Source organism: Halichoerus grypus, chromosome 7, assembly GCF_964656455.1.
Source record: "Halichoerus grypus chromosome 7, mHalGry1.hap1.1, whole genome shotgun sequence".
Lineage (NCBI taxonomy): Eukaryota > Metazoa > Chordata > Mammalia > Carnivora > Phocidae > Halichoerus > Halichoerus grypus.
In genome coordinates, this window is record NC_135718.1 from 31,733,388 (window position 1) to 31,747,053 (window position 13,666).

General features: G+C 36.1%; 1 protein-coding gene across 2 annotated transcripts in view; it reads left to right on the forward strand.

Annotated features, from left to right (window-relative positions):
• The window catches only part of LOC118547926 (uncharacterized), a 50,748-nt gene that overhangs the window by 14,641 nt on the left and 22,441 nt on the right, over positions 1 to 13,666 (forward strand). For both annotated transcript variants that reach the window (XM_036111644.2, XM_036111645.2), the window contains exons 2-4: positions 3,381 to 3,456; positions 5,633 to 5,764; positions 8,343 to 8,466. In XM_036111644.2, the coding sequence (XP_035967537.1) occupies positions 3,381 to 3,456; positions 5,633 to 5,764; positions 8,343 to 8,466 (332 nt within the window). The remainder of the gene's footprint in view (positions 1 to 3,380; positions 3,457 to 5,632; positions 5,765 to 8,342; positions 8,467 to 13,666) is intronic.

Here is a 13,666-nt window from a genome sequence, read left to right on the forward strand (position 1 = left end):
TATTCTTATAGTCCATATCCAGATTTCCCAATATAATTATGATGGAGTTTGTTTTTTATCCCAAGAAGGTCTTGCATATATTTAGTTGTCTCTTTAGTCTCCATCTACAATAGTCTTTTTTTGGTCTTTCATGACATTGTCATTTATTCAGTCTAGGCCAGTGGTTGGCAAAATATGGCCCATGGGCTGACCAACTGTTTCTATAAATAAAGTGTTTTTGAAAAATAGCTATACTCATGATGCACATTTTGCCTCTAGCTGCTTTTGCACTACAGGGGCAGAGTTGTGTAGTTGCAACAGAGATTGTGTGGCCCATAAGCCTAAAATGTTTACTACCTGACTTTTAGGAAGTTTGTTGATCCCTAATCTAGGCAGTTGGTTATGTATGACCCTCTTTTTGAGTTTGCTGATTGTTTCTTTAATTATATTCAGGTTGAACTTTTTGTTTTGTTTTTTTGTGTTTTTTTGGCAACAACACTACATTGGTATTGTTGTAGCCTTCTCATATACTACATCAGGAGACACATGAGGTCAGTTTGTCCTCTTCTTTGTGATGTTAAGTCATGGGGGCGTTTTGTAATAAAGGATGACTTCATGAAAGAAATGATGTTTTAAACTAATCCTCAAGGATAGGGTAGTATTTGAATAGGTGGAAAGATTTTTCTAGTAGACATTGTCTGTAACATTCTTCTGTTCCTGCTTCTATTAATCCTAAATTAGTATCTTCATCCATTCACATGGCTGGAATGATTGATAGCTTAACAACTTATTGATCTGTTGGTAGCAGTCAGAACATTATAGGTTTTCTCCATACAGTCTCTACTTTTTATTTATTTGTTTAATTTTGCAATGGTAATTGTCTTTTATCTTACACTGTGTCCAAGAATTCTGTAAGCAAGTTTTTTTTAAATTTATTTATATAGAATACTCTAAAGATTTCTGTCTTCTCTCGGAGCTTAATAAAATTTTATTTGTCTGAAAACCAGACCCCCAGAAGTATTGCATTCCAGAAGCAAATGCTGGGAATGTATATAGATTCACTTACTTTTTTTTTTTTAAAGTAGCTGAATAGATCATTTAAATGAAGTACTAGTTTATTTAGATACCATCATTTATGTCATTGTGGAAACATTAGTTGCTGAAATAAATGGATTGAAAAAAGTGCATATTATAGTAATATATGTAATATATGTAATAATGTTGGCAATATTAGCAAATGGTCCAAAATTGCTTCCATATGGTTCCTTTATATTGTTAATACAAAAAGAACAGCTTCCAACTGGATGTCAAAACCAAAGATGAACATGTTTATAGAATTATCATAGTCATAATTGAATGTCATTCATAATAGTGGAATTATATGTGCTGTCGAGGAAAGGATAAATGTTAAGTATTCAAGGGCATCTTATTCCACAAGTGAAGAATTCCATCAAAGAAATGATCTTTTAAAAATGTCACAAGCAAAAATCTAAGAGTTAATGAGTTATTTAAAGGTAAAAATGAGGCCTTTTATTTAGAAATGAAGCCTTTTATTATGCTAGAAATCATTTTCTAATTTTTATTTTTTTTATTTAAAAAAAATTTCTTTTTAAAGATTTTATTTATTTGACAGAGAGAGAGACAGTCAGAGCAGGAACACAAGCAGGGGGAGTGGGAGAGGGAGAAGCAGGCTTCCTGCGGAGCAGGGAGCCCAATGTGGGGCTTGATCCCAGGAGCCTGGGATCATGACCTGAGCCAAAGACAGACATTTAATGACTAAGCCACCCAGACTCCCCTCATTTTCTAATTTTTAAAGAGAAAGAAACCTAGTCCAACATCATTGCTTTGTTATTGGATTTTGGTAGCATTTGGATTGTATTTAAGAACTTGAGAAACTATATTTTTCAACTTCAGATAAATTATCAAAATCAAATTTCTGTTCTTACAGAGCAAAAGACTACTGGAACATAGTTATCACTCTTTTTTTTTTTTTAAGGTTTTATTTATTTATTTGACAGAGAGACACAGTGAGAGAGGGAACACAAGCAGGGGGAGTGGGAGAGGGAGAAGCAGGCTTCTCGTGAAGCACGGAGCCTGATGGAGGGCTCAGTCCAGGACCCTGGGATCATGACCTGAGCCAAAGGCAGACACTTAATGACTGAGCCACCCAGGCACCCCTATCACTCCTTTTTTGAAGGATAGTTTTGCTGGATATAGAATTCTTGGTTGGCTATATATTTTTTTCAGCATTTGAATGTCATCCTACTACCTCTGACCTTCATTATTCCTAATGAGAAATCAGCTGTTAATCATGTATAATCAGTACATTAAATAGTGATTTTATGAAACCAAACTTACTCAATATTATTTAATATTTATGGCATATGTGTGGTGTGGCAGGCATTGTACTGTGAGGAAAGACAGACATGGTCATTCTCACAGTTTATGATCAAGAGAGAAACCACGATTTGTCAAAAAAAAAATTACATAATCATGTGTATAGTTACAAACTGTTAAGTGCCAGGAAAGAAAGTGAAAGTTATGTCTAATGGGATTCGGTGATGAATGACAGACACGTTCCTTAGAACTGATACTGGAGCTGCAAGCTGAGGGTGACTGAAGGAGTGAAATGGGAGAAGGGGGCTGAAGGAATAGCATGGAGCATTGGAAGGACTAAGGAAAGGAAACAGTGTGAAGCCAGAGCCTGGTGAAGGAAAGGATGGTACAGAAATGAAGCTGGAGAAGTAAGCAGGGAATTAAAATGCTCATTTTAAGAAATCTTCATATGTTATAATTGGAATTTATCAAAAATAAGTTGGAAATAATTATATGACAAAGTTATTTTTAATACCAGATTTCTCTTTGTTATTCATAAAAAGTCATCATAGATAAATCAAGATGTTTAAAGCTAATGAACTATAGTTCTTAATTCAAGATTAATCAGAAATTAAAACAAGACATCTCCAAAATAATCATGTCGTGAAAATGATTTGTTTCCTACTTACTAAAACACTGTAGGTTTTCATACTTTACTTTTATTATTCCCACATTAAATACCTGTTACCACTTTTTATTTAATATATAATCTGTGACACTATTTTCCTTCTCTTACTGTTGCCCAAGAAAAATAAAGACAATATTGTTTTGGGTATTGGAAGTTTATATCAGGAATGAATGCTACCTTATTTACTGTAGAAGTGTCGTACATATGTAAAATCTTCCATTGTTTTTGTGTTTTTTGAGGGAGGAAGCAGTAAATTAAAATTCATGCATGATAGCACTCAAAAAGCAACTAACCAACAAATGAGGCTCTATTTATTAAAAAAAATAGTTTCTTTATTTACCATCTTGAGTCATTAAAATATTTTTATTATAATTGTAGTTGTTTATTTTCATTTCAGGTGGAGGACTGTGACGCCAATTGGACATCCTCTACCTGGAACACGATTTATTGCTTTTAAAGTTCCTTTAAAGGGAGTATGTATATTATTTTCTCATCTATTTTATAAGGAGAATTGGGACTAATGTGATCCATGTTTACTTAATGTTATGCTGTTTTTCATGAAAATATGTGAAATTTCCAGCAAACGTTTGACATTATGGAAGTAACAGTAAACTTTTTCACACATGTAATTATTAATTGTTCATGCTAGTGTAAGGGAGTAGTTTTGGATTAATTTTTTAATAACAGCTTTATTGGTATGTAATTCACCTATTCACATTCACCTATTTAAAGTATACAGTGGTTTTTAGTATATTCACGGAGTTGGGCAGCTGTCACTACAAGTTTAGAACGTTTTCATCACCCTCACTTCCTCCCAAAAACCCATGGACAGTGGCAGTCACTCCCCTTTATCCCTCATTCCCACCCCCCACCTCCTAGACAACCAATAATCTCCTTTCTGTCTTCATAGATTTGACTGTTCTGGACATTTCATATAGATGGAATGATATAATATTGTGACTGGCTTCTTTAGCATAATGTTTTCAAGGTTTACCCATGTTGTAGTGTGTATCATACTTCATTTCTTTCTATTGCCAAGTTGAATTTTTTAACGGTTCAACTTACTTTATTAAAAGCATTTAACAAGATTAAATACTTTTTGAAAGAAAGTATCTTGAATCCTAATGTTATTTCTGCTTTTTGTATTTTGACCTATTTAAAAGTTATATAATGCTCTGGTTCAAAGATAAAGATAGATAACTTTTGCGTACCTCCCCCCGCAAAAATCAGCATTCCTTTACTAATTCGTCAAATCCTTTGCATAGCATTTCCTAAAAAAATCAAAAGATACTTGAAACCCATGCCATGTTTTATATGGCCTCAGATCCATGACAGCTTTAGTTTCTCCTACTTGCTTTGACATTGGGAATGTGTGAGCACATAGTTCAGAATCTTTTATACTGGCCTCCTAATTTAACTCAGATTTTTCTCTTTCACAAGTCTTTAAGTTACTTCCTTAATATATTGAGAAGTAACTTTAAGTTACTTTTTAAATATGCTTAATATAATTAATACTTTAATTCACATACCATAAAATTCACCTTTTTAAAGTATATAATTTAGTAGTTTTTTAAATATATTCACAGAGTTGTGTAATCAATGACATTAATTCCAGATCATTTTCATCCCCTCAAAAAGAAGCCCTGTAACCATTGGTAGTCATTCCCCATTTCCCCTCCCCCTGGCCCCTGGCAACCACTAATCTACTTTCTGTGTAGATTTGCCTATTCTGGACATTTCATTTAATGGAATCATAAAGTCTGCAGCCTTTTGTGACTAGCTACTTTAACTTAGATGTTTTCAAGATTCATTCATGTTGTAGCATACAGTTCATTGCTTTTTATTTCAAATTGATTGCGTATAACACCCAGTGCTATATTGAATTAATTTTTTAAAATTGTTTATATTTGGCTCTGTAGTACATTATGTTAACTAATTGTTTTTATTAATCATATAATACAAAAATCAAATCTGTTGTACAATCAGCACACACCACTGAGAGCAATAACAAATACAGCAGTCTAGAAGAATGCCTCTAAGTTTATAGACATTGACCAAAACTATAGATTTATCTCCAGACAATCCATATATAACATCTGATAACGTTTTAAAAATTCTACACTCTGTTTAATATAAACATGGAAACTTAGAACCTTTATATCTGGGAGAAAAACGAACATTTAATCAAACGAGTCAGACTGGTATCATGAGCTGGATAAGGTAAAAATTTCTGGTTAAAATCTTGACTGCCATCTAGACTGTGACGTTGGACAAGTAATTTAACTTTTCAAAGCCTCAGTTCAAATGAGAACTCTACTACAAAAGTATTTTTCACTCGTGGTTAATAATTTATTCAAACTGAATTTGGTGCAAGAAAATTCCAGTGGATCCAAGCAGGACAGTCCATTTTTGAAGTGTTCTGAGTCCTTGGTGACAGGACATATGTAAAATCACTGAAGCAAATGATGTAAATATGTTTAGGCTCTTTTCACAGCTCCAATTCATTATGAGCTTTGCCAGTGTTCTTAAAGCTATGACAGTTTTCACTGATTCTTTTTGTCTTCTTATGTTTTTTCTCTTCCTTGTTTGTTTTATGTTAAGTACATTTTACCTGTATTTCGTAACCTTACTGTTCATTTTTCATTATAGGCAGTTAATCAGAGACTTACTCCAACCCAGAAGTTTACACCAAAGGATTTGATTAGTGCAATAAAAGCATTAAATGTGGAGCTTGGATTAATTATCGATCTAACATACACCACAAGATATTATGAAGTTAAGGTAAAGTTACAGATGTATTTTGTTATCATAGGTATGTCTTGAAATAGAAAAGATTTTTTAATACTGCATTTAGAAAGTAACTCTCATGGTTATTTTAATATAAATTTCAGAATTTCCCATGTGTAATTTCTTAGAAATCTTCTTAATTCTTCACATAATCATATAATACCTTTTTTTCTAAAATCATGGATTGTGCAGAGAGGAAAAAAAATGGAATGTTTTTCTTCTGAGAGAACAAGTATATAGAATAAATGATTGTAGATAGAAATAAAAAAAGAAAAGCACCAAGGGAGTAAGGAAACAGAGGGAAAGAGTAGCATGATGGAAAAGAAAGCAACAGAAAAATGATAAAAGAAAAAACATGAGATGCATATTACTGTTCAACAGCGTTTTTTGAACTTTTTTTTGCAGCAAAATCTTTTCAATTAATTCTTGTTCTGAAGCCCATTATATAAAGCAGATAAACAGGGAATTGTGCTGGCTGAAGCAGGATATTAAGATCCACTAGGCCTCCTCATCCTCCAGTCCTACCCTCCCTGTCCTGAGTCTTAGCAACATGACTTACCTAAGGGCTGTGGAGAGCAAGAGAATTTTAAAACCTTGTTCTAGAGGAGAATAACTCTTGAGCCTTGCTATTTAATTGGATTAGTGCCATCAAAGATGTCATCTCTCGTTCCTGCCCTGATTAGGTGACATTTAGTCTTGGATATCTTGCTGCCCTGTCAAATTTCAACATACATATAACTAAACACACCATCATTTCTTCCCTTTTTTTTTTAAAGATTTATTTATTTATTTATTTGACAGAGAGAGAGACAGTGAGAGAGGGAACACAAGCAGGGGGAGTGGGAGAGGGAGAAGTAGGCCTCCCACTGAACAGGGAGCCCGACGCGGGGCTCGATCCCAGGACCCTGGGATCATGACCCGAGTCAAAGGTAGACGCTTAATGACTGAGCCACCCAGGCACCCCCACACCATCATTTCTTTACTTCCACACCACTCCTTCCCAAAAATACAAATTCGCAATCTCTTCAGCTTTCCTGTTTCTCCTGAAAGCACCACTATTGAGCCTATCAGTCAGGTTCAAATCACCTGAGTCCTCTGTCTTCTGGGTACCCTACATCAGGTCAAGGACTAAACCCTGTAGATTTTTTTCTTCTTAAATGTGTCTCATATTCTCCAGATCTTTTACCTCATTATTCAATAGCTAGCCTTTTTTATCCTTCTTTGACCAGTTGTGCCTAAACATAATTTTCATGCCCATTCCAGGTCCTTCCTAAAAAAACATCTCAGTTCTCCCTGCCCTCCCCACTGTTTGAATACATCACATCTAAACTCCTCTCTCTGTTTTTCAAGGCCCAATTTAATCTGACCCCCTTCTCATCATGCTCTTCTGTTTCTTACACAAACCATCTCTTCACTATCTCGTGAACATTCTTGATTCTGTGCCTCAAGTTATTCCAGATACTTGGAATTTTTTTTCTTTCCCTCCCTGTCCAAAACTCTACCTATTCTTCAAGGCCTAACATTTACAGCTTCTCCTGGACTGTTATCCATATTTTTTGACATATAACTGTTCAGAGGTCATTATCCTTATTTTTCCAAAACTATTATCCGCTCCTAGGATCTGACCATATGCATTTATACTCATCACCAACCTTGATATTCTTTAGATGAATATTGTTAGTTGATTAATTGATTTTACTTAAATGATGAAATTAGCCCTTCTCTTTTTAGGGTCTCCACTTTAGACTCCCTTGCAAACTTAAGAATGAGTCAGGGAAACATTCAAACAGGCTTACTACATAGCCTAAGCTGATATCTAGAATCGTAACACCAACTATGGAGTTAACACTTTTTTTTTTTTTAAGATTTTTTATTTATTCATTTGAGAGAGGGAGAGAGACAGCACAAGCAGGGGGAGAGGCAGAGGGAGAGGGAGAAGCAGACTCCCCACTGAGGAGGGAGCCTGACGTGGGGCTCAATCCCAGGACCTGGAGATCATGACCTGAGCCAAAGGCAGATGCCTAACCATCTGAGCCACCCAGGCGCCCCTGGAGTTTACACTTTAAGCTTGTATATTAGGTTGAACCTGTGTCTGCTTAATCATTTGAATCCTTAACTCATGACTGTCATTGGCCAGTAGGAATTGGGCTTCTTTTATAGCCTCTTTTCGTGTAGACTACAAAAGAGTTCCACAAAAATAGGGGCACGTGGATAGCTCAGTCGGTTGAGCTTCCAACTCTTGATTTCAGCTCAGGTCACCATCTCAAGGTCATGAGCTTGAGCCCCATGTCAGACTCCATGTTTAGCGGGGAGTCTGCTTGAGATTCTCTTTCTCCCTCTGCCTGTGCCCCCACTTGCGCAGAAGCGCTCACCCTCTCTTTTTCTCTCTCAGAATAAATAAATAAAATCTTTAATAAAAAAACAAGAGAGTTCTACACAAATTGATCTAAAGTGTGCCTTCAGTAAAATCATTGTGCCTGATTTAAAAAATACGGAATGGTAAGTTTCATTAGGTTGAAGAATTTGTTTTTAATAACTTATAATTGTTGTATTCTATATCCTTTGTTTCTAGGATTTACCTAAAAGTATTCATTATAAAAAACTTTATACTGTTGGACTTGAAGTCCCTGACAATGCTACTATTCTGCAGTTCAAAAAGTGGGTCAGAAAGTTCCTGTGGGAAAATGCAGAAAATGGTAATTAATAACCTTTAATGTAATCAAAATGTTTTTATTTAATTGACAAAGATTATTTTAATAGAAATTATTGTAGACCACTTAAAGATGATATAATATACATATTTCACTTAAATACTTCTAGTTAAAAGGACATTATCAAAGATTTCCCTTTAGATTGCAATGTATGCATGCCCCTCACTTAAAGAAAACTTGGTTTGGAGAAAGTAAAGCATACAGAAAAGGTACATTGGAGGATGATTCTTTGCTTTACAAATGGATTCCCTACAGCATTCCTTAAATGCTGACACTCTCAGGACAGATAAAAATATAACTCAGTATTTTAAAATTGACTTAGAAATAACTTTTCTTGAAAGAATATGTAGCATAAAGTAAGGTACATCTTAGTGTTTTTGGTGTACAGTTTGGCTTCATATAGAAAAGAAAGATAAAACTTAAAAGTCTTTTGGAAAACTTTTAACTCCATGAATGTATTTTGGGGAATGTCTTCCCTAAATAAACAGAAGTATATGTAAACATGTGAACAAGAATGTTCACTGATATGTTTATAATATTGAAATATTGGAAGACACCTAAAGGATCATTAACATGAAATTGATTAAATTATGGCATTTACATACACATGGAATAATAGGCAGTTGTTAAAAACCAAGTAAAAGAAAAATATTCAGTGATTTGGCAAAATGCTTGTGAGATATTTTTAAATGACAATGTCACTGTATAATTATATTTATAAATAACATGAGCAAACATATCCAAAAGGATAAACATCACAATGTTAATAGTGGCATCTGATTGTGATTTTTGTCTTCATATTTATACTTCCTATGTTTCAGGTGTTTTTTTATAATGGAAATGTATTTCATAGTTTTAAAAGGTTGCTTTAAAAAAACAAAGTGTTATCCAAGTGTTCTTAATGCTTAGTGGTCAAGGACTTACCTTTAACTCTGGTAGAGGCTTCCTCGTAGACTGGAAGACCTCAGAGGTGATCCGGCCACATGAACATCTTCACTCTAGTGATTTCCTGTTTGTCTGGGTCATAAGAGCTACTAAACTTCAAAATTCGTAAACTAGAGTGTACCTAGGATTAGTCTCAGTGGCTCGTAGATGCTACTTATGGATAGCATGGCTATAGCGTAGATTTCTCTGATGACACCTACACCCTTCAGATTTCTCATTCTCTTACTCCCACTAGATCTAATTCTCTCTGGACTCCTTCCTTTCTCTCCCTGCCTATTAGTCCTTCTGGTTTCTTTTATGTCTCTTACCCTGCCTGGCCCACTGGCTGATAAAATCAACTCTGTTTTCCCAACACTTCTAGTTTTCCTAACTTCTCTCTTCTCATTGTCCTTTCCTTGTACCCGAGCTAAGTAATTACAATAAATACCAATTTTCCTTTACTTTCCTGCATCAGTCTTCTGAATTAAGCAAATCTTTTACACCCAGAAATATAAAAAGGACAAGAAACCCATTTTGGGGGTAAATGAACAGAAAGAAAAGAATGAGGTTGGTATTGCCTACCTAGTTTCCTGGACTTAGGGAAGAATTTCAGGAGACAAGGCCTACTTCTTCTTGGGAAGTGGCTTATTTGTGATGCGTTGCTCACGGCTCCCCTTGAACCAGCTGTACAGTAAGAGCCTGAGAAGTAGAACTGATTTCAGGGTTTCAGGCTGATGGGAATGGTTACAGTGCCAGCTGCGCACAGCAGCCTTAATCTGAGCCTCCAGGTTCTACTTCTTACTGCGTCTGTCCCAACAAATCAAAAACAGCTTCATAAGCTTATTTTCCCCAAAGACTAGGCAGAGGGGAGAGGGGCTAATTGCTATTAGTTAAACTGTTTATCTTAGGAAGGCAGATTTAATGAATCTAGATACTACTGAGCAGTGTAAAGTTACATTTTAGTCTGTGGTACCAAAAGTTTGTGATGCTTTGGGTACTAGAACATTGATATGATCTTAAGTTCTTGATTTTAAAAACCAAGTGCAGAAAAAAAATCTGTAAAAAGATTTCATATATAGACTGAAAAGATACTATTAAATAACAAAAATTCAACTGAGTAAATTAAAGAGCAAATTGGCCTTATTCAATGATTCATGAAATGGGCAGCATCCCATCTAGCAAATAGAAAGGAGCTCCATCCAGAAAAGGAGAGGTTTTTAAATGCAGAGAGGAAATTATTAGCAAAGAACACATGGTTTTAGGTAAGGCCACCCTCCTATAGGGAACGCAAAGGGTCTATCAGATTATCTCCTTGTGCTGCCCAGGAAATTCCAAGTTGACTGGTGAAAAGTCACATTTCTTGGAGAAGCTGAAGCTGCACTTAGGCTAGGTATTAAATCTTGGTGGAGTTTAGCATAAGTGATTCCAGTTTGGGCCTGCTGTCTCCTTTTTAACAGTACATATCCCTTTTTTGTCTTTATTCCAAAAGTTAGTCACCAGTAGATCTTTAAGAAATATTTTCTAAATTCTAATGCAAAAATACTCAACCCTAGTTTAATTCAACAGTCCTTCCCTTCTCCGCATGTTAGAGAAAATACCTCCACAGTGTTGGCTGGGTGCCACCATGGGTCAATGGTTAAGGGTTTCAGCTGGGTTCTTACTGCTGCTTGGCAGTCCTCTCCCTGTCCCCAGCCAGCTCGCTCTTCTGTTTTTGAATCTTGCCTACATCACATTCCTTCCTCAACTCAGGTGGCATATCTCCCCGATTCTCAGAGGTCCCTTTCTTACTCTCACCTGTATCCATACTCGCATAATCTTCCTTCTGCTTTCCTAGGAGTAGCAGACCAGACCCCTACCTCTCCTCCAATCCTGCCTTCTTCAGGACATTTTCTTCATTTATTCTCAACTCTGTAATACCAACATATAAACAAGCACGGGCCTCTCCTGTATCTTAAAATCATCCTCTCTTCTCCATCTTGCAACTTTAATTCTTTCTTTCATTCTCTGTTTCCTTCCTTTGCTGATTACACTTTTAGAAGAGTTGTCCCCACTCATTGTGTCCATTCCATTACTGTTCACTAAAGAGATTTTTATTGACCACCCATAATCTGATTTCTACAGCTCTCTAATTGTAGTTCAATTGGAAGATTGTAGAAATTCAAAGAATAGTTTTCCATCCCTATCTTGCTTCAATCTCTGTAAGCTTAACTTCTGCTGTTCATTCCTTCCTTAAAATTTTCCTTTTGGCTTCTATGATATTGTTTTCCTCATTTTTTTTCCTACCTAAGTGTTTTTCAGTTTTCTAACTAATAATTTCCTTTTTCAAGTTTTCTTTTCTTTGCTAATAATCCACCTCCCCCCCCCACCCCCCGCTTCCTCTCTGCCTTTTGTTCTACTCAAATCCTTGATGCCTACTGTTCTTAAGAATCTGTCCTGCTTTTGGCAACTGCAAAGCTGGGGAGATCCTGGACGTCAGATCTCATTGTCCTCCCAGTCCTTCCACTCCTTCCCCAATCCCCTCAATAAAATGGTTTGTTAAAAAAAAAAGAAGTCTTTCACTTCACTTTTCCTCATCTTTTCCTATTTTCAACTTTGGCCCCCTAAATCTGTATCTCTAGCACAGACCTTTCTCCTGAGCTCCATGTCACTGTTCACATGTACCTTGTATCCACCAAGGGGTTCATCTGGCACCAGTAAACTGAACACGTCAAAACTGAACTCTTAATCTTCCTTCTTCTGCCCCTACCTCCCCACATCTACTCTCACCCTCTCTGATCTGGGTTATTATGATGGCCTCCTGCATAGATTTCTTGCCTCTCCTCCCACTGGTCATGCCTCCAGACGTCCATGAATTTATCTTTCTAAAATGCACATCTGGGGCACCTGGGTGGCTCAGTCGGTTAAGTGACTGCCTTCAGCTCAGGTCATGATCTCGGGGTCCTGCGATCGAGCCCCACGTGGGTCTCCCTGCTCAGCGGGCAGCCTGCTTCTCCCTCTCCCTCTGCAGCTTTCTCTCCTTGTGCTTTCTCTCTCTCTCTCTCAAATGAATAAATAAAAATAAAATAAAAGTAAAATGCACATCTGATTAGGTCATTTTCTTGCTTAAAATCCTTCAGTGGTATCCCATCTAATAAGCACCAGATTCCTTAACATGATGCTTCATGACCTGATTCTTGGCTTCCTTTCTAAAAACCTCTTTTTTATATAAGTTTATTGTTTTTTGTAATCTCTGCACCCAACATGGTGCTCAAACTCATGACTCTGAGATCATAAGTTGCACAGTCTTCTGACTGAGCCAGTCAGTGCCCCTCTAAAAACCTCCTACATTTTTTTCACATATGTTTCACATGTCTATTTCCCACACAAGTGCTATCCTCCTAGCATTTGCACACTCAACTCTCTTGAAATGTTTTCCCATCTTGTTTTTGATGAACTTCCTCTCATTTCTCAAGATTATCTCAGTGTTTCTTTCAAACTACTCTGAAACCTCCTCTGCCCCAATGTAAATTTAAGGGCTCTTTCTTATGTACTCTCATAACACATTGGTGTGCATTCATCATGTATTATGATAAATGCTTTGTTTACTTATGGCTCTTCCCCTACTAGACTCTGAACTCTGAGGTGCCAGATAGATTCAGCTGGAATTACCTCAGCTATCATTGCTCAAATGAAAACCTCACCCTTGTGTGAGTGTGTGTGTGTGTGTGTGTGTGTGTGTGTGTGTGTGTGTGTGTGTAAAGCCATATGGAGATATTTGAAAAAAATATGTACATATCAGGAAAAGTGTTTCAGATAGCAATCATCCTTCTAATATAAAAAGGCCATAAATTAGTTCTATTATTTACAAAAATGAATTCCATTTCATTCAAACTACAAAATAATGAAAACGGGTTTCTAAAATCTCTTATTGTAACTGATTCTAAATATGTTCACCCAGAAATTTATGGTATTTGAAAATAATTTAAAGACTTGGAAATGTGGCTTTTAACTCAGTGTCAGTTGAAAACAATGTCCTAACAAACACTAAATGAATGCTTCCTGAATCTTCCTTCACACATGGTCCTGAAGAGAGGTGGCAAATCAGCTCTTTTGAGAAGTTCTGGTGATTGACAGGATAGGAAAGGTGAATGTAAGGTAAATACAAGTGAAGAAAAAAACATCTAGAGCATGAATCTTACTGAAAAATTTCCTCAGAATTGATACCCAATTTGAATATGACTCTCAAAATCCATCTTCTCTAGGGAAGTACTCAATCTTTAAC